We start from the raw sequence: 26,030 nt of genomic DNA, 5'->3' as shown, positions 1-26,030 counted from the left end.
ATATTATTAAATGATGATAACACCAGTCAAAACTTCAAGGAGAAAGAAGTATAAACAAATCCAAAAAAACAAAAAACAAAAAACAAAAAACAAAAAAAACAAAAAAACAAAAGAACAAAAAAAAACAAAAAAAAAAAAACTGGCATAAAAATGTAGAGCAAAAATGATACTAATAAATACAAATAAATCAATATTTAAGAAAAAAAACCAACATCAAAAGAACATATAAGAGGAGGAAAAAACAAGAGAAAAAACAATACATAAAAACAATATGTAAACAAAACCAAAGGCGAAAACTGAAAACAAATAAAGATATGATTATGTATCTACAATATCAAAAACTAATGTCTTAAAAGTTAATAAATTTATATTCCTAAAAAAAATAAAATATGTTCTTCTGTATTTGAATTTTCTTAAATAATTATATTAAACTGCGTACAAAATGCTAAATTACTGTTCTGTACAATATTTTTTACAAACTTATTTTTTAGTATAACATTAATCTATATATTATCTAATCAATTTTTAAATAATATCACACAATACCTATAAACAAATAACACTTTCATATTTATCCTATATAATATAATTAATTTAACTCCCTACATATCAAGCATGTTTTTAGTCTAATTATAATTAAAATCAAATTCATGACTGTAATTTTTTTCCCCCAAAATCAAAGATGGATGCAAAGACCAAAAAGGAAAAAAGCTGCAGATTTTCATAAGAACCTTTGTTAATTTCACGAAGATGTTTTAAATCTTGAATGAAATTATGTAAGATAGAGATGATGATAACGTATCAAATTTTGAAAATAATTAATTTTTAAATTATAAAAAGTATTGATGCATATGAATTAACAAATACTAGTGTCATCTAATCTATCAAAACGTCAACCATTGATACAAACATATGCTTCCTATTATGGGTACATATCATTTAGAACATGATAAACCATTGCATTTACGTGAACCTGAGCCTCATTTACAGCTACTATTATCTCTATACTGTCCTATCTAATTAACAATTCACACTACTTTGATGAGTCAAGATTCGTTAGTGGGCGGCCTGCGTCCACGACCTCGTACACCTCGACCACGCGGAACTCTTCCACGTGCTCTCCCAACAGTGGAAACTACTCCAGCCTGTCTCAATTGGGCCCTCTCTCGGGCTCGCTCTAACAAATTTATGGTGGTTGATGAACTGTTCAGAGGTGATGTATGCTTTACATCGTCTGTTTCAGCAGTGGCACTGCCATGGGCAGTAGATTGCCTTGTAACAGGTCTTGAGGAGCTAGTTTCTGCAGCACTAGTAGTCGGAGCAACCTCACTTGCAATGGGAGTAGGTTCAGCCACCTTGTCAGTCTCAACTGTTGTTGATTCGTTAACATCGGCCGCCTTGTCAAGTGTATCGCCGGCCTCCTCAGTCAAGTCACCCTCATCATTTTTATCATCACCTGAAAGCTCAGGAGAATTGATCTCACCGGCCTCGAGAGCTTCATCATCAGCCCTAGTTGGAGAAGGTTCAGGCGTTCTAACAGGCTCAGATTGACCTTCCCGAGAATCTTGGTTTTCCTCATTACCACCCTCAGGTTCTCCAGTTTCTGGCAACAATTCTCCCTCTTCTGTCTCACCACCAACTGCCAACGATGACTGCTGGTTTTCTGGCTCAATATGATCCCTGTGCATATCATCAGACTGCATTTTCACTTCAGCTGCTTGATCCTGATTCTCTTCGAAATCAATGGGCTTGTCATCATGTAATTCCTCTTGATTAGTACCATCCAAGTTCTGTGGATTGTTGGCTTCCTCATCCTTTACAACAGGTATTTCGCCGTCTTCATTTTGAGCTTCAACAACTCCTGCATTTTGGCCTTGTGGCAACTCACCACTTTCAAGTTCCTCAGAAGCCATATTAGTTCCAGCATGTTCTGTAACAGGTTCTTCACCATTATCTTCCGGGGATTCTGATCTCTTCGACTTCTTCAGCATGGGGGCATCAGAACTTTTCTCACCAACTGCAACTGATTCTTCCCGCAACTCAGTAGTAGAGGTAGTAGCAACACGTTTACGAGCTAAAGGCTGAGATGGAGCAAAACCAGTTTGAGGTGCTGCCTCAGAAGGCCCAGGCTTACCTAATCCTTCAGCATCAAACATTTCTGTGTCACCTTGTGGCTCATCAGGTTTTACCAGACGGGGCCTGACCAATTTTCTACCAGTTTTACGGGGTTCTGCACTTGGCCGGGAGAATGGAGGTCTTTTATCACTATCTATGGTGGCTTTAGGGGATAAACCGCTTACACCAACAGCTGGCAAGGATATGACGCTAGGGGTTGATGCATGTACCACCGAAGCTGTCAAATGTTTGCATACAATTATTAGTATAAACAGATATATAAAAATTCCTTATGCAGAAAGTCTGGTTTGAAATCAAGAAAATTTTCGTTCACCGTTTTACTGCTCGCCAGACTCTCGCTATAGCTCACGTTTTTTAAGTAATCTAAATGTACACTGCAAAAACTGAAGTTAATAAACCTGTAGCAGCAGAAGTATCCATAACTGTTGTTGCATCACCACGGTTCACATGGCCTCCAAGCTCAGAAAATACTGAATGAGCTTCCTTCTGAAAGCTTTCAACAGCAGATACATATGGAGCAGCTAAGTTGTCAACATTGGATCCAGAAAGAAGTTGAACTGCATTTGCTCCCTTAGAAAATTTATACCAAAAGCAAAAGGAGAAAAAAAAAAATCAATATCAGAACTGAGATTGCTTTTTAAGCTTTTACTGAAAACATTCGTAGGTTATAGAAGCAACAATGGGTCAGAACATCACAATAAAATCCTAGCTTAGCAGTCCCCCCAACATTAGTTTGGAAAGACAAACCACTATTTTACATCATTACCTCAGGAAGATTGCCAACATCCTTGACCTTTTCAACTTCCTCGGATAATCGCTTTAGAGCCTCTTTGTGCCTCTCAAGTTCATTAATAAACTTTGCTTTCTCCTGAAAGTAAATCAATTAACAAGAGAGAAGTAAGAAAATAAAGAGGGTTTGGTGTCAACAAATTATTGGCTCAACCAAATCCCCCTTTGTAACTTAACCATAGCAACAACCAAGTATTAACCCTCAAGGAACACAAACTTAAATAGATCAAACAATAAAGTTACTTAAGTATCAAGTAACTTCTATTAAAAATCAAATTTTAATAGAGCAAGATTAGCTTTTGTATTTTTTTAAACAAAAAGAGAAGTACAACAACATACAATGAGCAAGGGGGTCAACGTCAATCCATTATTGGAAGCAACCACAATGCATATTTAATTAAGCGATGCGAATAAAAACAATTTAGGAAACAGGAAAAACACCTGCTCAACATTGTTGTAAGAATCCTTTATTGCTTTCTCAGTCTTAATTCGTCTGCCTTTCTCCATTTGATTTTCTTCCCTCTCCTTCTTTAATTCATCTCGTTGTCTCTCCACTGTTTTTTCAAGAGTCTAGGAATAGAAATAACAAAATTAATACATGCTGAATCAAATTTCTTCAAAAATAAACGGTTGAACCACTTTCAAGTAAACCTGTATTCTGGTGTCCTTCTCTTCTTTCATTGCATGATCACCAGTTGTATCAGTAGTCAACTTTTTCCCTGAAAATTCAAATAATAAATATACTCCAGCCACAAATATCAGAACCTTGTTTGATTTCATCTAATTGCTTTGAAAGTTGTTGAACCTCCTTTGACAACAAGTCATTCTTGATCTGTAATTATGGACAAGGAAACATAAGATGAAACAAAACAGTTGAAGACAACAATATCACCAAAAACAGAAATGGAGAATATATTAACAAGGGATAAAGGATAAGGATCCAGTACATGAGAAATCTTGTAAAGCGATAAGAAAAGTTATCCACCCTTGGAACAATAAATTAAATCATATAACTAGAACAAGAATAATATTCTCACTTTCCAAAGATTCTCATATTAGAGGATCCAAATCGATTATTCTTTTTATGATAAACACACAACTTTGCATTTTTTCAAACAAGGATTTTTATACACCTTCCATGAACCCAGCATTTTCTTATGCCTGTCCACTTCATGTTTTAGGCTAACCTGAGAAATTAATCATAACAAAATTTCGTAAGAAATAGGGGAACTTCAGAGCTTTATAAGAGAGAATATGATGCAGACCTCAGATTGTGTAATATCATTAATTCTCTTTTCTCTCTCTGCTAGTTCCACTCTGCAGTTTGATAGGTCTTGCTCCAAACGTGCAACTGAATCCTGCTTTACAGAAAGAGTTTTCCCCATTTCGTCTAGTTTAGAATCCTTTTCTTTGAGTCTTTCCTGATAAGATAAAATAAAAGTAGTAAATAAACAATAAATACCAAGATGCTATATCTTAATATAGAGAAAAACAGAATATTATATCTAACAAGTGCATGTGTAGACATAAAAGTTAGTACTCCTCACAGATGAAAGTTGTTAACTTTCTAGTTGTCATGGAACTTTTACTACTTTATTATTCACAGTTTCGCCTATAATAAACCCTAAGTAACCCTGTGTTTGGTAAGCGTCATGAGAAGGAAAAAACAAGACAAAATATATGACCCTGTCCATATCACAGTTTTTTGGAGGACAAAGAATAGGCTACTTTGGTCCCATGACAGAGACATTTTGCCTATTTATATTCATGTTCTTCTCCAAACTGATTTGTATCTCCTGGTGTCTCTGTATTTTTGCCTTGGGACTATTACCAAATAAAGCCTAAGGATCTACTTAGTTTGTGTGTTTCATGTTCTATTTTCAATTTCGGCATTTTCTATATTCAGGATCTTTTTAAGAACAAAACAGAAAGACATCATAGAGGTCTAATTACTTTCAGTTTTTTCTTCTCCAAAACTTGAAAACAGAAAGCATTTTCTTTATCCAAAAAAGTCTCCCTCTAGGCCGGGATAAAATAGTGTTAAAGATAGAATGATTGGTTAGAGCACATTCTAACATGCAGAGTCCAGTCTAACTAGCTGTGTCAGCTCACCACTAAGAGATTAGTAGATACTTTTACAGAGTAGATGACTAACATGTACCTGATATAATTCACCTATATATTTTGCAATCTAAAATTATTGTGATTCAGAATCAGATTCATCATTTTGAAGAATTCTCAGCCTGAATCCTCCCTATTTTACTTTTATGGTAATCAGAGTTATCTAACAGCAAATGCAGAATGGATCCCTCTACAAGACCAGCGAGCGCAAGCGCCACCCTCCGTCTGATCAACTCTTGTTACAGTTGCTTCTAATTACCTTACATGTCCAACCACCTAGGATTCTACCAACTCTACGATTGCCACTAGCCCAACTATGAACTATCTCAACTATACACATTTCGAATTCTACGTACTTTGGTGTTCCGACTAATCCATTTCGATTTCTCATCTTTCATAATATTTAACTTGTTGACATTTTACTGCTGAACATCAGATCCCATACGAATACCATATTGTTCATCTTATGGATGTGGTAAAATTTTCTCATAAGCATTCAGGGTAAAATTCAATGCTCAGTTAACATCTCCCAACAATATTAAATGCATAGGAAATTTTTTTAAGAGGCAAAGAAGTTTGATAACCTAGCTAGTCAACTGTTAATAAAAATACCACTTTTAACTATATTCATATTTTCCTTATTTAAAATAACAGACAGCAAGTCTGCATGTTTACATAGCCAATTCCAAGCCCGAAAAGAAAGAGGATTGTATTAGGCATTTGACAGCCAATGTAAAACTATGTCAAATCCTTATGCATGGACAAGACGCAATTAAGTCATCGGATTCATGAAGCCCACCCCATCTAGTGGGATAGAGCTTTGTTAAGAGAATAACGGACAGCATTGAGACTTGCTTTTGATAGCATCTAAGCCTTTCCTCCAGTACATAATTACATATGTACCACAAATAAAACAAGCATATGACTAAACTTTGCAATACTTCAACTATGGTGGCATCAACATGAAACAGAATACATGAGAAGGATAACACAATTTACACCCTGATGATGGAAATAGACAGGTACAAAGCCAACATCTAAAGTTTTTGTAGATATTATATTCAGATAATTCAGTCAATTAGGTTAGATTAGAATCAATTATGAATAACTGTGTTTTATCATTAGTAGGTATTGTAATGATTAATTCGTGTATATAAATATATGAGCGGAGGAGTTCAGAAACCTCAAGCTTCTCACATTAAATCACTGTCTAAACATGGTATCTAGAGCATAGGGTTCTTTTCTGTTTTCCAGCTCTTTTCTGGTTTATCAGCCACGACTGTCTGTGGTGTTCTATCAGTTTGTTGCTCTTATCAGGGAAAATCAAGTCTACAGTCAACCTCAGAAGGTTCTAGTCAGTCACTCCATCATTATCTTCTTTAAACCATCCATTTCAGCCCCTGTTCACTCCATCATTATCTTCTTTAAACCATCTATTTCAACCCCTGTTCATTTTTCATCTCTCTTCTCAAATTTTGTTTTTGTTCCATCATTTTCTTCCTTGTGAACCGTCCCTTAGCCTCTTCTATTTGAAAAAAAAAGATAAATAAAAAAAATATAGCCCTTTATACAACATCTGAACCTTAAAATTCAGCTTTTACTTAAAATTCAGAATGTCCACTGCTAGTGCAAATACTCCAGCAGAAGATGCAACAACCCCAAATATTCATCCTCAACTGTCCAATACTGTACCAATTACTTATGCCTTTTCTGGTACTCCCACAATTACATCTGAAAAATTGAATGGTAAAAACTTCTTTGGGTGGTCAACATCTGTTGAATTATGGTTCTTAGGTCAAGGTCTCTCAGACCACCTCACTAAATCTGCCCATGAAATTCCTGAAGAAAATAGAACTCAATGGGAAAGTTTTGACTATCAGTTGTGTGCATTATTACGGCAGTCAGTTGATCCTGCAATCTTGGTTAATTTAAGGTCTTTTAAGACCTGTTCTTCGTTTTGGAAAAAGACAGAGCTTATTTGCAAATGATATTCAGCACCTATAAGATTCCGCTCAGAAATTGGCTTCCCTTAAGCAGATTGATCCTGATATGACCAGTTTTGTTACTCAGACCCAAGCTGCAGTGGAGGAGTTAAAATTGTTTTTACAAGCTGACACTCAAGAAGCCCTCAAGACAAAGCTGGATAATTTGTATATGGTGATGGTTCTGCGTGCAATGCACCCAGATTTTGAACATATTCGTGAACAAATCCTTACTGGCCAGAATGTCCCTACAATGGACGACTTGATTACTCGCCTACTCAGAATTCCTACAACAAAAATCTTTAATTCATCCTCAATTTCAGTTGAAGCCAATGCCATGGTGACTGCATCAGGTTTTCGTGGTGGTCGAGGAACTCATGGAGCTCGAGGAGGACGTGGAAGTCAAGTTGGTCAATGCCCCGGTCGTCCCCAATGTTCCTACTGCAAGCGGCTTGTGCATACTAAAGATACATGCTATTCCCTTCATGGATTTCCCAAGGAAACTGTCAATGTTGTTCAGACAGGGTTTGGCCACATTGAAGAGAAAACAATTGCTGCACCTTCTAGCAATTAACCAATTGCCATTTCTCCAACAGAATTTAATGAATATCTTCAGCTGCAGGCAGCAAAACAGAATCCATATCCCGGTACCACTGTTACTCGAATCATTCCACAGCTTGCATCTCTCAATCTGGTAATACTTCAAGTTCTTGGGTAATTGATTTGGGTGCCTCGGATCACGTTGCTAGTGACAAATCCCTTTTTGCCTTCTCTTTCACCTGCATTTCCTAAGTTTATTACTTTAGCAGATGGCTCCAAAGTTGTTGCCACAGGAGTTGGCTGTGTCTCACCTATTGAATCTGTGTCTTTAACCTCAGTTTTATTTGTCAAAAACTTCCCTTTCAATTTAATTTCACTCAGCAAACTTACCTGATCTCTGTATTGTTATGTCACATTTAATGCTGATTCCTTTGTCATACAGGACCGTCAAATGGGGAAGACGATTGGTGCAGGATATGAGTCACAAGGTCTCCACCATCTTAGTTCAATTCATCCCGTGGTCTGTACGGCTGTTGCATCACCTAATCTCCTCCATAATCGGTTTGGTCATCCAAGTCTGTCAAAACTTAAAACTATGGTTCCTACTTATGCTAAGTTAGAGTCTTTGAATTGTGAATCCTGCCAACTTGGAAAGCATGTCAGGTCTTCCTTTGTTAATCACAATAAGGATCAATACAAGTCATCTTTTTCTCTTATTCATTCTCATATATGGGGTCCTAGTCGTGTGTTGTCTTCTTCGGGCTTTAAGTATTTTGTTACTTTCATTGATGATTTTTCTCGTTGTACTTGGTTATATTTAATGAAGATCGTTCCAAACTATTTTCCCTCTTTACTTCCTTTGTTGCTGAAATTTAAACACAGTTTAATAAAACTATTAAGGTTCTCCGTAAAGACCATAATAGAGAATACTTTTCCAAATCTTTTTCTTCTTTTATGACATGTCATGGTATTTTACACCAGTCCACATGTCCCCATACGCCACAACAAAATGGAGTTGCCAAAAGAAAAAATAGACATCTCATTGAAACAGCAGGTATTTTATTGTTACATTCTAATGTACCTGTACGTTTTTGGGGAGATGCAGCCTTAACAGCTTGTTATTTAATTAACCGTATGCCATCCTCTCTTTTGAATAACTAAGTTCCTCATTCCATTTTATTCCCCAAGGATAAATTGTATGTTGACTAAATCAAATCAAAATCAGACATGAGGCTGAAAAATCATCATTGAGTAAGGAACAGGTTGAGCAGCTCATAAGGCTGTTAAATTCCAGTTCTGTGTCTAGTAATGGTGAATTTCTTCAAAAGAAAGGTATTCAACATCAATCTACATGCCCCAATACACCCCAACAAAATGGCATTGCTGAAAGGAAGAATAAACACCTTGAAGTAGCACGTGCCATTATATTTGAGGGTAATGTTCCAAAGTATTTATGGGGAGATGCTGTTCTAACAGCAGCCTATCTCATAAATCGAATGCCCACACGTGTGTTAAATTACTGCACACCGTTGGATACTTTCAAAAAGAATTTTCCAGCATGTAGATTGCATTTTGACTTACCTTTAAAAGTATTTGGTTGCACTGTGTTTTTACATACACCTTCATATCGAAGTTGTATATGTGGATGACATTATTCTGACAGGTGATGACTTTTTGGAGCTAAAAGACTTGAAGGAGAAGCTTGCCAAAGCATTTGAAATCAAAGAACTTGGCTCATTAAAATACTTCCTTGGAATTGAATTTGCAAGGTCTAAGGAAGGCATTTTTATGAACCAACGAAAGTACATCCTAGATCTTTTAAAAGAGACGGGATTACTTGGTTGTAAAGCTGCTGAAACACCTATAGAGCCTAACTTAAAATTGAAGCCAGCTGAACCAGAAAATGTAATGGACAAAGGGAGATATCAGCGGTTGGTAGGGAGGCTAATCTATTTATCCCATACACGTCCGGATATAGCCTTTGCTGTGAGCATGATAAGCCAGTTTATACATTCACCTGGTCAAGAACACATGGATGCTGTCTTTAGAATCCTAAGGTACTTGAAAGGGTCGCCTGGAAAAGGGTTACTCTATAAAAAGCATGGACATCTTCAAGTAGAAGCTTATACAGATGCAGATTGGGCTGGGAATGTCATGGATAGAAGGTCAACATCTGGGTATTGTACTTTTGTTGGCGGAAACCTGGTTAGTTGGAGGAGTAAAAAACAGAGTGTTGTGGCACGAAGTAGTGCAGAAGCTGAGTTTAGAGCAGTGGCTCATGGAATATGTGAAGCAATATGGGTAGAGAAAATCCTACGAGAACTAAAAGTTTCCATTTCTCCACCAATGAGGTTGTATTGTGACAACAAATCTGCAATTTCCATTTCTCATAATCCAGTGTTGCATGATAGAACTAAACATGTTGAAGTTGACAAGCATTTTATCAGGGAAAAGATTGAGAGAGGACAGATTTGCATCTCATATGTTCCAACCACGGAACAATTAGCAGATATTCTAACTAAAGGATTACCCAAGAAGACTTTTGATAGCATAATAAGCAAGCTGTCAATGAATGATATCTTCAAGCCAGCTTGAGGGGGAGTGTTGACTAAATCAAATCAAAATCAGATTCCTAATTCCTTTTATGAATCTTATGTAAATAGAATTAATTATAAATCTTTTCCTTTTTGGGTTTAGCTTAATTTTAGGGATTTTATAATTAGAAATCTTTCCTTTATTTTAGGCTAGTATTTTTTCCTTCTTTCCTATTTTCTAGTTATTTCTATTTCTGTAATTCCTCTATAAAGAGGCTGATTCCCTGTACATTTTATAATATAATACATTCAAACACTTCAATTTTGTACCATGTTCCTCCTTGTGTGTTTGGGTTACTTGTTTTGTTCATGATCTCTCTCTCCTGGTCAAGATAAGTTATCTGTTCGGTCTATTAAATGTATTTTTCTTGGGTACCCTAGGCTCCAAAAAAGGTATAGATGTTACTCCCCTGTTACTCATCGTCACTATGTTTCTGCTGATGTGACCTTTTCTGAAGACACACCATACTTTACCTCACATGTTGACTCTAATGTTGTCTCACAAGTTCTTCCAATTCCTTATGTTGGTCCACCCTTATTGCCCTTACCAGAAAATCCAACAACCACCACAAATGGTCCTTCCACTAATGCTGATAGTGTCATCATCCCTCAAATCATTACTTCTAGTCCACTACAACAACCATTAATTATCTATCACCGTCGTCCACAGCCAAATCATTCACAGTCTGAGATGGTACAAGATAGTGGCACATGTTCTACTCCTTTGGTTCCCCCTACTACGGAGCAAACTGTATCTGTTGATGAGCTTCCGATTGCTCTTCGGAAAGGTAATCGTAACACTAGAAATCCTCATCCAATTTATAATTTGTTGAGTTTTCATCGATTGTCCCCACCGTACTATGCTTTTGTTTCCACATTATCTTCTATACCTACACCTAAGTGTGTCAATGAGGCACTTTCTCATCCAGGATGGAGACAAGCTAGGATTGATGAAATGAATGCTCTAGAGTATAGTGGTACATGGGAGTTAAGGTTGGACCAGATGGTTCAGTTGATCATCTTAAGGCTCATTTGGTTGCCAAGGATTACAGTCAAACATATGGGCAGGATTATCAAGAAACTTTCTCCGGTAGCAAAGATTTCTTCTGTCCGCACATTCCTTTGTAATGCAGCAATCCGTCAGTGCCCATTGTATCAATTAGATATCAAGAATGCTTTTCTTCGCGGAGACCTTGACAAGGAAGTATACATGGAACAACCATCTGGATTTGCTGCTCGGGGGGGTCAGGATTGGTTTGCAAGTTGAAACGCTCCTTTTATGGGTTAAAACAATCTCCACAAGCTAGCTTTAGCAAATTCAGCTCTGTTGTTCAAAGATTTGGCATGAAAAGAAGCAAATCTGACCACTCAGTGTTCTATCAACACAACTCACATGGACAGTGCATCTATCTGGTTGTTTATGTGGATGATATAGTCATCACTGGTAATAATCATGAGGGGATGACAAAATTGAAGAAACATCTGTTTCATCACTTTCAAACTAAGAATTTAGGTAAACTCAAGTACTTACTTGGTATTGAGGTGGCTCAATCTAAAGATGGTGTTGCTATATCGCAGCGGAAATATGCCCTTGATATTTTGGAAGAAATAGGTTTGGTGAATTGCAAACCTGTTGACAGTCCAATGGATCCTAATATCAAATTACTACGTAACCAAGGGGAACATTTTTCTGATCCTGGGAGATATCGAAGACTTGTAGGAAAATTGAACTACCTCACTATTACTAGACTAGACTAGATATTTCATACCCTATTACTCTATTAGTGTAGTGAGTCAATTTATGCAATCTCCTTGCAGTGATCATTGGGATGCTGTAACGCAAATTGTAAAATATATCAAGAAAGCCCCAGGCCAAGGATTACTATACAAAGATAAAGGAAATACCCAAGTCATTGGCTATTGTGATGCCAATTGGGCAGGTTCTCCTATTGATAGACGATCTACTTCTGGGTATTGTCTTTCTTGGTGGAAACCTTGTATCCTGGAAAAGTCAAAAACAAAGTGTTGTTGCCCAATCAAGTGCAGAAGCTGAGTATCGCGTCGTGGCATTAGTAGCTTGTGAGTTAATATGGGTCAAGCAACTCCTTCGGAGTTGAAGTTCAGGACAGTTAACCGAATGAAGTTATATTGTGATAATCAAGCAGCACTCCACATTGCCTCCAATCCAGGATTTCATGAAAGAACTAAATACATAGAGGTGGACTGTCATTTCATAAGGCAGAAGGTTATATCAAAAGAAATTGTCACTGAATTTGTTAATTCAAGTGAACCATTGGCTGATATTCTCACAAAGTCCCTCAGAGGTCCTCATAGTAATTACATTTGTAACAAGCTTAGTGCATATAATATATATGCTCCAGCTTGGGGGGGATGTTGATATTATATTCAGATAATTCAGTCAATTAGTTGTTAGGTGTCAATTAGGTTAGATTAGAATCAATTATGAATAATTGTGTTTTATCTTTAGTAGGTATTGTAATGATTAATTAGTGTATATAAAAATATGAGCTGAGGAATTCAGAAACCTCAAGCTTTTCACATGAAATCACTGTCTAAACAGTTTTGAAGAGAGGCGACAGGACGAATGTAAGATAACATGAAACACATTTCCAGTGTTCAACAAAATCAAGAGTTAAAACAGAAAGAAAATCTATTCTTATTATATAAAAGTTGATACCAACTATTTGTACATTGAATCTAAGCTATGTTTCTTCTTCTAATGATGCCACGTCATCAATTTTGATTACTTGGCAAAATCATAGAAATTAATCCATCAACTTCTAGTAAAATATTAAAAAAAAATAAACCATAACTCCCATCCATAATTAATTAATTTATTATGTATTATTATTCAAAGTATCATAATAATAATAATATTATCATAATAAAATTTAAATTACAAAATATTTAAATTCCATCCTATTTGACCTACTTATATATCATACACAAGACTTTTACCACTATTACTTCATTGCACATTCGTGATTCGCCTATGAAAAATATTTACACCAACAAATGAAGAGGAGCTTATCTACTTAGAAATGATTCTATTAGATCATTAGGTACAAAATAAAAATATTTATTGTACTTTTAAAACAAATTTACGAAAAAAACACTCATATTACTAAGAAATTCTAAAATTTACTGGACAAGACAATAAATATTCTAAAAAATTTTATTCTTACTATTATAGATATCGTTGAAAACCTGTATGCACTAGGAGAAGAAAACAAATAGATATCAAAGAAAAATTTACAAAAAAATGAAGTTTTCGTACTACAACATAGAAAATTATTATAGATTCAAATTATAAAAAATTTTATCAAATTCCATCAAATTATACTTATCATAAAAATTTTCATTAAATTATAAATTTCTAACTCGATAATTATTACATATTCAAAATTAAATTAATGGTTCTAAATCAAAGTACTACAATAACTTTTGTGCTATTTGATATAAAAAAAAATTATTGGACACAACTGTCTTAAATCTAATTACACTCCAAGTCACCAATGACACGAAAATGTCATCTCAATTGAAGAATTTATACAACCTCACACTTATATTAGAAGTTAAAGTAAATTATTTTAATTTTAAAAATGGCTCTCAACTGTTACCAAGATATTTGTCCCAACAAAAAATACTGAAACTCGACCCGTATTACAACAAATCTAATAGGTAATACTACAAAAATTTTATTTATTCAAAATATCATTTATATTGCTCATTTATATTCTTTATTTATTATAGGAACCAACTTCACTAACACTGATATCATCAGATATAGATGACATACCAATCAAGAGATTAAGGAAAAAGAAAAGTAAACGAATCCACGACATATTTTCAGAAAAACATACATACAAAGATGGAACAAAAAAGACAATAGAAAATGTATACAAGTTAACAATTTAGAAAGAGCATGTCTTTACAAGAACATATGAAAAAAAAGTCTAACGGCAACCGAAAATAAAAAAAGGAGGACAAATACCACATAAGAAAACTAAGTTCGCCAATTAAAACAAATGCAAAAATAAAAACAAAAAATACATCAAATTTAATAATATTTTGTATATATTTTAATTAATTTTTAAACAATATAATACTTATTAAAATATATTTTATACTATTATTAATTTACCACTCTGCGCATCGTGCGGGTCTCAATCTAATGTTAGATAGCAACAGTAAAATAATATAAATGGGTAATATGAACTACCTGCAAATCTCGAACAAGTTTCTTGCTTCGATCATAGTCTTCCACATCAATGTTTTTACTCCTTTCAAGCAACTGAAGGGAAGAAAAGTTTAAAAAAAGAAATAATGATAAAAAACCAACACAGTAACATTAAATATGTTACTTGTAATGTTCAGGAAGCAATACCTCAGAAACCTTGTGACAGAGATCATCTTTCTCCCTTTTTAGTCCTTCAGTTTCATTCTTACAACCAGCCAACTCCATTTCTCTTTCTCTCAGAAGCTTCTCTAGATTTTCAACCTCAGCTCTTGCTTTATGTGCTAGTTCACGCAATTTCTAATAGAGATACAATGTTGGGTTTATTGTTATTAAAGGATAAAAAATACCATGCAGAAGTATTTTTTTCGCTCAATTAGAGTTTTATCCTTAAATTCTTCTTAAGATACTTTCTACTCTCTCCCTATAATTAATTGTAACCTGTATATCACATCTAAGGAAATATTTTTTCTTTTACACTTGATTAGAATTTCCTCCTATTTAATAGCTGGGTTTATCACCTGAGAAAGAATGATACTTTAGCAACCACTTTATTTTTATTTTATTTTATTTTACTTTTCTCAATCAGTGGGAATATAATCCTTAAATTGTTTAAAAATACCTTCTACTCTTATTTTCACTATCTCCTTATGATTAATTGTGATTTTATGACCAAAAGTACTTCATGTATTCATGTACCTGGCACTCCTCAAAATTATGCTTATTTTCTTCCCTAAGCTGCATGTTGCTCTCACGAAGTAAGTTCATTTCCCTAACCTGCAGATAATTGTTGAGAGAGAGACAGAGAGAAGGGGGTGAGAAGGGAAAGAAAAGGCACATTATTTGATTGATTATATAGTTCATTGAACAGTACCATCAAAACAGGTCAGCTTAATTTGACATCACAAGTAATGTAGATCATGAAAGAAGGATTCCAAACCTGAAGTTGCAATGATTTGAACTCTTCTTCGGTGAACAAACGCGATTTTGACTTTGCACGATCAGCCTCTAGTGATGCATTTGCAAATTCAACTGCCTTTAAAGCACCCTCAAGCTACATGAAACCAAGAAACGAAGAAAAGCATGTCACTAGATACACAGAAAATCAGAAGAAACAGTAAACAAAAGAGAATTTCTTTAACTTAGACCTTCAAATGAACAAACAAGACTGAAATATATTACTCAAGTTACGAATTGTTTGAATGAGAATAAATACAAATTCTTATATTATACATATATACAAATTGTTCTATTCCTCATGCAACAGAATCGAGGTTTTGTTTCACAAATAGAGTCAGTCTTGATGTAAAAGCTAGGAGGTCACAAAGTTGAATCATAAAAATAGCTTTTAATCTCTCTTTATGGCGAGTAAGGCTACAAACATCTACCCTACACAGCAACGTACTGTAAAATATTAGGTACATATTCAAATCATTCACCTTTCACTTTTTCAGACTATGATATGATTTAAAAGAAGCTATTACTAACAGTAGTTTGATGATGACACACCATGCCATGACAAACAAGAGATAGATGGATACAATATTTCACCTGCAACTGCAACCGCAGCTTTTGCTGTTTCAACAATGACACTTCTTTTTCTGCCTGTGAAAGTAGAGAACTTAAATTATGACCAAGAAATGAACATACAAATGCACACGCGAAACAATTTTGCCGGACATGACAATTATTTACCATTTCTTTTGAAAGCCGGAGATAACTAATCACAGTTTGAAGACCAGCATCACCAAATGTATCTGCACTACTACTTCCAGATGGTATACCAGCAGAATTGCGCTCCTTCTCTGCCCTCTGAATATGCAAAGCTTCAAGATGGCTATGAAGTATTTTATTCTGAAGGAGGTTGATGACATCAATCACAGAAGTAATTTGATAGAAACCAATCCAATAAAATATAAAGAACAGAAACAGTTCACACTATCTGGCCTTGCCACAAGGAAGAAACAGTGCTACTGTTTATGGACATGCTGTTTAAAGTGAATTGCAATGTGACCACTTTTTCTTTTATATTTTGAGTTCAAGATAAAGAGAAAATACAGAGCAAGGAGGAAGAGGTCATTTGTATGACCAAAAAAGAAAAAAAAAATCAAACAAAAGACAAACTCTCACACAAATACCGGCAATGACACAGACTGCGCATTAAAGGTGATTAACTAGACTTGCTAACTGCAACCAACACTCACCAAAGATACCAAGTACATTAACAGAGTCCTGTAAAATGTAAATAATTAATTCCTCATTTACACATCAATGGGCCACAATTTTTTAATGTGTTGGGTAGACAAAAGTTTGATACTAAACAATAAGAGAAAGTTAGGACACAATAATTCAACAAGAAAACTGAAGGATAACTGAATAAAGCATCAGTCGAACTAAACGGGTGAAAAGAAAACTTAACCTGCTCATTTATTTCATCATATTTCTTCTCAACATCATTTCTTGACTTCTCAAGCAATGTCTTCTCCTCTTCCCACTTAGCCTTCAGTTGACTCTGCAAGACACAAATATTCAAACACGGTGAATTATCGGTACATTAATCCAGAAAATGGAACAAACCAAAATTCCAGTTAATGGGAAAGAATATATAAAGTAAGTAGACAAAGTGCAAAACAAAGTGACAAATGCAACAGTAAACCACGTGGCTTATAGGTATATCCCTTTGCAGGAAGAAATGAAAAATCCAACTGAACTAGCTCTATCAAAGTACCACGAGACACGCTATGCAAGTTTCACATGTCAGTCAAGAACATGGGCATTTGAAGTTCCTATTCAAGGATTCATATTATTATTCGTAAGCCTAACTGCCATTACCAACCTCATTCAGAAGTTACAAAATGGAACAAGTTGGATTGGATTTCCGTTTTCAATTTTTCATCTTAAAGACCTAGGAACACTCAGCTTTCTCTGAAACTCTGAAATGAAGGTCAGGTTTGAAATAACAATTATGAACCTGGTGAACTGACAGATACCAGCTGCCAACTTCCTTACTCTCACTCCCCAGTCACAGTTATTCACCCTAGACTGCTCCATTTTTCCTCAGTATGTGATATCCTTAATTATGTGTTTCAAAAAATCTTCTATATAATGTATTTTTCTATTGAACTCTAGCAGCAATGACAAGAAAATGTATATATTCTAAAGATGTCCACCATCTTAAACCAAAATACCACTCACTTAACATTCTAATGGAGGAAAATCATCAATATTTCAGTCAAAATACAGCAACAGTAGATACAGTAACTTGATCAAGTGTTTCAATACAATTACAACACAGCATAAGTAAAAGCAAAAAGTATAATAGGTAAGTCAAAATAACACGTTGGGGAATTTCTAAAATAAACAATATCAAAAATACGAAAAACAGTAACTGCATTCATGATGAAGTACACAGAAAGAAAAAGAAGATAAGACTAAAGTTCGAAACTTACATTTTCAAATTTCTGAGCATCAGCTAATTTTCGTAATTCAGATGCCTCACCCTGCAGCGTGGCTAATGCTTCAGATGTGTTTTTCAACTCTTGAATTGTTTCGGATTGGAGAATAACCTATGATAATAAATGCCACAAAGGGACTAAGTGATGAGAAAGGAACAAAGTCATCTAAGAATACAAGTATGCAAAAATAAATTAAAATAAAATAAATCCAAAAGAACAAATTCTCCAAAGATTAAATACAGGATGATGTATGGATTATGATAGCATTTTTTCCTTTAAACCAACAACGAACAAAAACCTAGAGGAAAAGTACCACATATGACATGTTGCAATGTGTAGAATGCAATGTGTTCTTACACAAGGACATTGTGTGTGTGTGATGACACGGTCACTGATTCTCAAACATCAAAAGTGGAATCTATTGGTCAAAATTTAAACTTCAAATTTACAATTTAAGATTTGTAAATGACATTTTATTATATAGGTGACCACACATCTTAACTTTAACATGACCTCACTGTCCCATCTAACTCGTAGAACGACAGACTCTAGCTCAGCCACTGTGCCACCACATTTGTATTTATTCCACTTATCCCTAACTCCACCTCATGAAACCTCCAGCCAGCAACTTCCAACCACCATCGCCTTTAACCACGTATCATTAAAGAAATACATAACTTCAAGCAATTAAAAAATTCCCTTAAACCAAATTCATTCATTTGTTTATTTTGATGAAAGAATATCAATAAGAGGCTATGAGTGCAAAGAACAAACCCAACTGCATATACCACGGTCAACCTACGATTTATCAGTCAGATTTGCACCCATTCACACTGACAGAAACCATGGGTTAGCAGAGGATAACAGCGAGGAATGAACTGCAAAGGTTGTGGATGAAGAATAAAAGGATTGGACTAATTACTGTCAAGGCATTGATGAAGTGGTGGTGGGAGTGCCATCTTTACTCTCCCTTGCTTTGCATTGTTGAGTAGTGTATCATGATGAGACAAAGAGAAAATGGTTTCAACTGCATTTTATCATTACTGTTGGCTGTACTACTTGACAAGATCTGTGGCTAGAAAAATACAATGTGAAGATTGCAAAAATAAGAAATAAAAATAATGAGAATTTCTTTATATTGGTTATTAACGAGGGAAAACTGTGTTTCAGTTTAATTATCAGTTGACCATATAATCACATAATCAAAGTTCCCATTTAAGAATCTGCCTTGGTCACAGATACACGACTATTTGGTATTCTGTTTGTAGGGGCCTTGGCTTTTGCTATGATGGATATTTTCAATCTCCTGGCTTTATTGTCAAAAGAATTTTTTCTCTTGATAATAGAGTTACAGAAACTGAGCGAGAGTAGAAAGAAGAGAAGAAAAAAGAAACAAGAGAGAGAGAGAGAGAGAGAGAGAGAGAGAAGTAGGAACTGATAATTCTGAATAATGAATCATAGAAGCACTGAAGCGGTGCTTACATGCATAGAGAGGAGTGAACTTCATCAAGCTAGAGAAGAGGGGCAGTATAGTCATTGCACACTTTAAGTTAGGGGAATCTGGGTTGGTTAGAGGGAATTATCCTAGCTGGCACTGTCTTAACAGATCAGTAACCACTTCCACTTCCCTAACCCACTCTATTATGTACCCCCTTAAACTGGGCACTCCACAGCTTTGAAAATCTGTAACAAGTAACTTCTCTCTGAGGCTTAGGAACTTCGCTTTAGAGATTGACTTAGGTTATACATCTGCTGGCTGCTCATCAGAGGGAATATGAGCAATCAGTAGATTCCCTTCCATAACCCTTCCACAAAGGGCTTTAACTTCATATGCCTTGTCCTATTGTGCAAGACAGGGTTGTGAGCCAGCATAATAGCACTAAGAATAAGATCATCACAATACACCACTGGTCTTGAGGTAGGAATTCTTAATTCAAACCACAATGAGGTCCACAATACTTCTGTATTCCACCTCAGTGTCGGATCTAGCAACTGTAGGCAGTTTTCTGGACTACAAGGTAAGATAAACACAGGAACCTGAGGTAGACCTCCTATCGTCCACATTCTCAGCTCAGCATATTTAGGTTTAGTGGGTCTAAGGCTGGTCTGAGCACAAGTCCAAGCTCTTGAGTACTAGCTAGATACCTAAGAACTTGTTTCACTGCCTTCTAGTGGCTCTCTTGAGAAAAGGACATGAACTGACAAGCTTTGTTCAAACTATAAGAAATTCCAGGCCTAGCGACCTGGCATACCGCAGGGCGATCAGCCTGTAATGAGTGGGATTATCCACCATGTCATTACCACTGTGATAATTTAAGGCCAGAAATCACTGGAGTTGAAAGAGGTCTAGCTTTGTCTTATTTGGCTCTTTTGCAGAAGGCCTTGGATGTATTTTTGCTAGCACAGAGAAGGAGTCATTTGGGCACTTTTGCTCTTCTATTCCCAAGAAATAGTGCAAGTCCCATAAGTCTGTTGAGTACAAAAATGCTATTAAGACTAGTGATAAGCTCCAGAATGTAGGAAGAAGCGGATCACCTCAACGTATACTAGGATATACGTCACCTTAGATTGATGAGTCTTGATAGAGAGAGAGAGAGAGATCACACTTGGCACTACTGAACCTGAGGCTTTTTAAGTGAGGCCTTAAGGGTCTCAAACCATGCTCGCGGTGCCTGTTTTAACCCATACAGTGACTTGTTCAGTTTCCAAACCAGTCCAGATCCATCCAAGAACACCTCTGGTTATCTTATTGTACCTCTTCAATAAGTACACCAATTAGGAAAGCATTGTTCACATCTAATTTATTTAGAACCCAACCATTTGTGAGAGCCAGGGTTAGCACTACTCGAATGGTGGCTGGTTTCACCATGGGTGAAATGATCTCCAAGTAATCAAATCCAACCTTTTGAGGAAAAACATTAGCAACAAGTCATGCCTTGAACTTGTTGACACCGCCGTCTGGGTTCTATTTTACCCAGCACACTCGCAGCCATTGGCAAGTGCGGCCTGGGGGAAGAGGGACTAAGGACCAAGTAGACTTGCAAGAGACGACCTGAAATTCTTCTGTCATTGCAACAAGCCGCTGAGCTGAGTCCAGGGCATCACCTACAAACCTAGGTTACAGGGAAACATATTTAGAACCGGATACTGGTTGTTTTGTTGGAGGTTGAGAGGAGAGGCTTAAGGTGGGGCAGGGTTGAGGCTCTGCAATGCAGGCTGGGAGTGTGTGGCTAGGGTGGTATGTGAGGATCGTTTGTGCAAGGGAGGTGTGTCAGGGGTAGGTAGGAGGCCTCGAATCATGGACCGAGTGACTAGTCTGCTGGAAAATGAATTTGTGTGTTTGGGGATGTATAGGGGTTGGATACGGAAGGAGATGGGGAAGAAGAAGGGCAGGTGTGTAAAGGGAAGGATGTTTCAGAGAGGACGCCGAAGAGGAGGATCCATCGGCAATGGCGGAGTCACCAGAAGAGGCAACAGAGGAGGATCCATGCTACCGTAATTTGAAGCTCCGGATACCATAATAGAGTTGGAGAATGAGAGAGAGAGAGAGAGAGAAGTGAGAAGTGATAACTCTGAATAATGAATCATAATAGCACGGAATCGGTGCTTATATACATAGAGAGGAGTGAACTTCATCTAGCCAGAGAAAAAGGGCAGTAGAGTCATTACACACTTAGGGGAATTTGAGTTGGTTAGGAGGAACTGTCCTAGCTGGCACTGTCTTAACAGATCAGTAACCACTTCTAGCTTCTAGACTCTTCTAGACACTTCCCTAACTCTATTAATGTTGTTAAGTTTAGTATTGACATAAACACCAAAATCAGGTTAAACTTCCAATGCATGACTCATTCAAGCAACAGTCAGAAGCAAACATAAGCAAACCTGTCTTTCATAATTGTTTTGAGCTGAACGCCACTTCTTATGCTCCTCGTCCAGCTGTTCTTTAAAACCAGATATTTGAACTTCCATTGCTGATATTTGAGAACTACAAGCAGGAAAAAAAAAAACTAATATAAAAAAGAAACCAAACAAGCAGAATAATAAGCATTATAGTATACACAACTTACCATTTGGCTAAAATTTCTTCCTTCAGAGTTGTGATTTCAGCCAAAGCAGATGAAAGAGCCTTGTCTTTGCCTGCTGTTACTGAAGCCACTTCTTCACATTTCAGACTAGTTTCATTTTTAAGCTCTACCACCTTCTCTCTAAGGGAATGAAGTTCACCTTCTAAAGCTTTCTTTTCATTCCCAGCCTACATATGGTAATGAAGAAGATAAACAATTTTTAATTACAAAAAAACATCAGGAGGATGTAAGACAAACAGCTTTGAAGATCTAATTATAGCAAATTACCTCCACTTTGTAGTTCTCAAGTGCAGTTTCTATCCGCTTGAGTGCATCTTCATTAACCTCAGCAATGCTCTTATACTTCAAAGTAAAATATAACACATAAGTAGTTATTAGTGTGAAGCAGAAATTTAATCCTTTTAAAGAAACAAAAAAATGAAAACCTGTAGCATGTGAGCTTTGTTAGCATCAGCTTCCTCTTTCAATTTTTCAATCTCCTCTTTTGCTGCTTGTAGTTCACCAGCAACCTGTGTCAGTTGGGTGGGGGGAATGTTATGCACAAATACAACACAACTGATAATGACTTGAATTGAAAGGAAATATTTAGTGCTCAACATGATGTGGGATCTAACAGTCAGTAGACAAAATAATGGTTACTTCCCCTTATTCACAGATTAAATAGCATGCAGACTATGCACCCCCCCCAAACACACACACACACACACACACTCTAAGACGGACACAAGATAGTAAGTCAGATGCTATTTTTGTTTTAAAATATAGTTTTGTTTTATAATAAAAATAAACTAATATCTTTTTAAGAATAAAAAAGATAAAATGTCAGGTCCAATTTTATTATCCATATTGGAGTCACTCACTTCATATAATACATAAATACAAACTTAGTAACAGAAGCCAAATTAAGTTATTTTTTTTCTACACTCACCACATCACTTGAGCTAGATAGAAATCCACTTACACCAACCTTTTCAAAAACCTACAGACAGTTATCAGTAATAAAATAAATTATAGTAAACATAAAAAATAGCTATTGTGCAAAAATAATATATATACAGAGTTTACCATGAAAAAGAATAAAATAACCATAAAAATGTACGAGAAACCTCCACTAACACAATTTTCGTTTGCAAAAATTCAGCTCTTATATAACAGAGCATATCATATCCCTTTCTAATCAACATTTAACAATATATCATACCAAAGTAATGGCAGGTACATGCTACACATAATCTAGTAGTGTATTTCCTTCGATGAAAAACCATAGACATGCAGGTGGACTTGCAAGCTTCTCTACATTCATGGCTCTTGTCTAACTACAAGCAAGATCATTGAAAAATTAAAGAAAAACTATAGAAGAAACTAAACCTTATCGTCAACGGAACCCATTTTTCTTTGAAGGCCAGAGAGTTTTGCCTGTGTATATGGAATAAAGTTATCTTCATCGTCCAACAGTTTGCTAAGAAAATTTTGCCAGCATATAAAGCATATAAAAGTGTAAATCTAAAACATGTACCTCAGCCACAGCAGCCCTAGATTCAGCAGATGCAACAGCAGACAATGCATTAGCTAACTCTTTGCTCAAATCTTCAACCTGCCGCATAGTGTTGTTCTTTATGGTTTGATCACGATCTTGCATGAGTCTCCACATATTTTCCCGCTCTTCTTGTAAGTCCCTCTTGGCCTCTGCCCATTCCCTCTGAAAAGGTACAATTTAACCCAAAAAGCACTTTCTCAAGATGAAAATTATGGTTCACTAGGTGATAGGAAGTTTCATATAGAATCAAACAGAACAAACCTCTAATTTCTTTATATACTCTTCCTTTTTTACTCTCTCTGCGACTCTTGCCTCCTATAGATTTCAAACCAATAAAACTTTCATAAGAAAATTATGAAAGCAAAATCGAAGTAGGTTGTACAATAATAATAATAATAACACACCTCTCGAACTTCCTCAGCACTCTGTATGGTACCCAGGCTAGCCTGCAACAGAAAGAAGCAGAAGGCTAAACTCTCCTTGCAGAACTAACAAAAGCTAATATCGTGAACTATAAATAGTTAAATGGGCTTGTTCACATTTCAACTTTCAAGCTCAAAGGGTTTATGCATGAGAGGACATCATATATGTTGATTATGTTCTTAATGAACAATTGGGAGAGTGGGTTCAAAACAGAAATATGGAATTGAAACATTGTTTCCGAGAGTCAAAACATCTACTTTACCTGTGAACTATCAATTAAAGCAGCAAGGTCATTCCTACCAACATCTTTGACAACTGAAAGATATGCAAAGAGCATTCAATTAACAATACTTTATAGTAGTTGCATCTAAAAAGTAATGTAAAATGCTTATAGTTTTCTTAGGATACCATTCAATTAACTTTGGCTCTTATCCACACTACACTCTTACTTTCAAAATATTCACTTGACAATTGCAAGTTTTCTGTGTTACCATTTCATACAAAATTACTGCTTCACTTGAAGTGTTTTATTGACAACACCACCCTTTTATTAGAAAGGAAATTTGAAAAAGAAAAAAAAGTTAACATAGGGCCTTTTCTACACCACTTGACAACCTCAAAGTTGAGCATTGCAAATTCAAAAGTTTTGGGTGTAAAGTGCATGTGAGCTTAAAGTTCCGAGAGGTTAAATTACTTTTTTCGCTAAAAATATAAAAAATTACTATTCTAGGAATACCCGAGAAATGGGTATATCAGTACATATACAATATCGATATGACAACTATTTTATATTCTTTGTGCCAACATTCTCAAAGCAATATAAACACATAAAAGGAAGATTATACAGGACTTACTGCTAAGCTTGAACGACATAGGAGAAAATATACAGAAGAAAATCTTATTTGGGATAAGGGATGAACATAATAGAGAAAACAATAGTAAAAGGTGCAAAATCAGAAATTTGAAAGAGAAAAAAAGTTAACATAGGACCTTTTCTACACCACTTGACAACCTCAAAGTTGCGCATTGCAAATTCAAAAGTTTTGGGTGTAAAGTGCATGTGAGCTTAAAGTTCAGAGAGGTTAAATTACTTTTTTCACTAAAAATAAAAAAAAATTTACTATTCCAGGAATACCCGAGAAATGGGTATATCAGTACAAATACAATATCGATATGACAACTATTTTACATTCTTTGTGCCAACATTCTCAAAGCAATATAAACACATGAAAGGAAGATTATACAGGACTTACTGCTAAGCTTGAACAAACATAGGAGAAAATATACCGAAGAAAATCTTATTTGGGATTAGGGATGAACATAATAGAGAAGAAACAATAGTACAACGTGCAAAATTGGATATCTTAAGGTAAAAGCAGAATAAAACAGAACAAAAGAAGACCAACAGTACTACAAAATTATAAACAAAAGAAGACCAACAGTACTACAAAATTATCTATATATATGACATAAAAGTGTACATCCAAATTCCAATAAACAAATTAACAATTTTATACATAATCCACTCTTCTATTTATTAAACGTGAGTTATAATAATAAATATGTGCTTACATTCTAACTAAAAGGTCTTGGGTTAAAGTCTTTGAAATGGAAAAATACATTTTTATGAATTATATACGATGAAGGGCATTGCAAGAACAAAAAAAAAGTTGTACGTCAAAACTCTTCCATATCCCCATTATATATAGATCATTCCCCAAAGTCATCCACCTAAATCCTTGCATTATGCCACAAAAGCTATTTACAGCTTGTGGCTGAACAGCATTTACCAAAAACTTCTTAATCGAGCATCAGTCCAACACCCCCCTCCCCCTCTTAAGACACAATTAAAAATATAATTACCTAAGAGTTAAAGACACTTGGGTTAACATGATTTGCAACCCAGCAAAATATTTTGTTATTGGAAATGTGGAATAACAATAAAATTCAATGTCAAGCATGATCATAGGACATTACATTACAAGTTCTAGGAGAACATGTAAAAGCAACAGTAAGGAGAAAGAAACTTAAAAACAGAAACCAATTGAGGTAATAACATCGAATGCATTGGCTATATTTCTCATGGGTTTAAAATATGCAATGAAAGCAT

At 35.6% G+C, this 26,030-nt stretch overlaps 1 protein-coding gene across 1 annotated transcript in view; it reads right to left on the bottom strand.

Moving 5' to 3' along the window:
- LOC107610940 (nuclear-pore anchor) overlaps positions 831–26,030 on the bottom strand; it is a 34,451-nt gene continuing 9,251 nt past the window's right edge. The window contains exons 25-50 of the mRNA XM_021108215.1: positions 24,183–24,235; positions 23,902–23,985; positions 23,759–23,812; positions 23,477–23,659; positions 23,329–23,376; positions 22,889–22,939; positions 22,386–22,469; positions 22,228–22,302; positions 21,943–22,127; positions 21,758–21,860; positions 17,870–17,986; positions 16,840–16,932; positions 16,116–16,274; positions 15,972–16,025; positions 15,361–15,474; positions 15,120–15,197; positions 14,571–14,720; positions 14,406–14,477; positions 4,191–4,346; positions 4,059–4,112; positions 3,691–3,757; positions 3,577–3,644; positions 3,367–3,495; positions 2,903–3,004; positions 2,535–2,706; positions 831–2,353 (exon numbers count right to left, since the gene is read on the bottom strand). Coding sequence (XP_020963874.1) covers positions 1,047–2,353; positions 2,535–2,706; positions 2,903–3,004; positions 3,367–3,495; positions 3,577–3,644; positions 3,691–3,757; positions 4,059–4,112; positions 4,191–4,346; positions 14,406–14,477; positions 14,571–14,720; positions 15,120–15,197; positions 15,361–15,474; positions 15,972–16,025; positions 16,116–16,274; positions 16,840–16,932; positions 17,870–17,986; positions 21,758–21,860; positions 21,943–22,127; positions 22,228–22,302; positions 22,386–22,469; positions 22,889–22,939; positions 23,329–23,376; positions 23,477–23,659; positions 23,759–23,812; positions 23,902–23,985; positions 24,183–24,235 — 3,812 coding nt within the window. The 3' untranslated portion in view covers positions 831–1,046. The remainder of the gene's footprint in view (positions 2,354–2,534; positions 2,707–2,902; positions 3,005–3,366; positions 3,496–3,576; positions 3,645–3,690; positions 3,758–4,058; positions 4,113–4,190; positions 4,347–14,405; positions 14,478–14,570; positions 14,721–15,119; positions 15,198–15,360; positions 15,475–15,971; positions 16,026–16,115; positions 16,275–16,839; positions 16,933–17,869; positions 17,987–21,757; positions 21,861–21,942; positions 22,128–22,227; positions 22,303–22,385; positions 22,470–22,888; positions 22,940–23,328; positions 23,377–23,476; positions 23,660–23,758; positions 23,813–23,901; positions 23,986–24,182; positions 24,236–26,030) is intronic.

Source organism: Arachis ipaensis, chromosome B08 (genome assembly GCF_000816755.2).
Source record: "Arachis ipaensis cultivar K30076 chromosome B08, Araip1.1, whole genome shotgun sequence".
Classification (NCBI taxonomy): Eukaryota; Viridiplantae; Streptophyta; class Magnoliopsida; order Fabales; family Fabaceae; genus Arachis; species Arachis ipaensis.
Note: the sequence above shows the minus strand (reverse complement) of the source record. Positions and strands in the feature narration are given on the sequence as shown.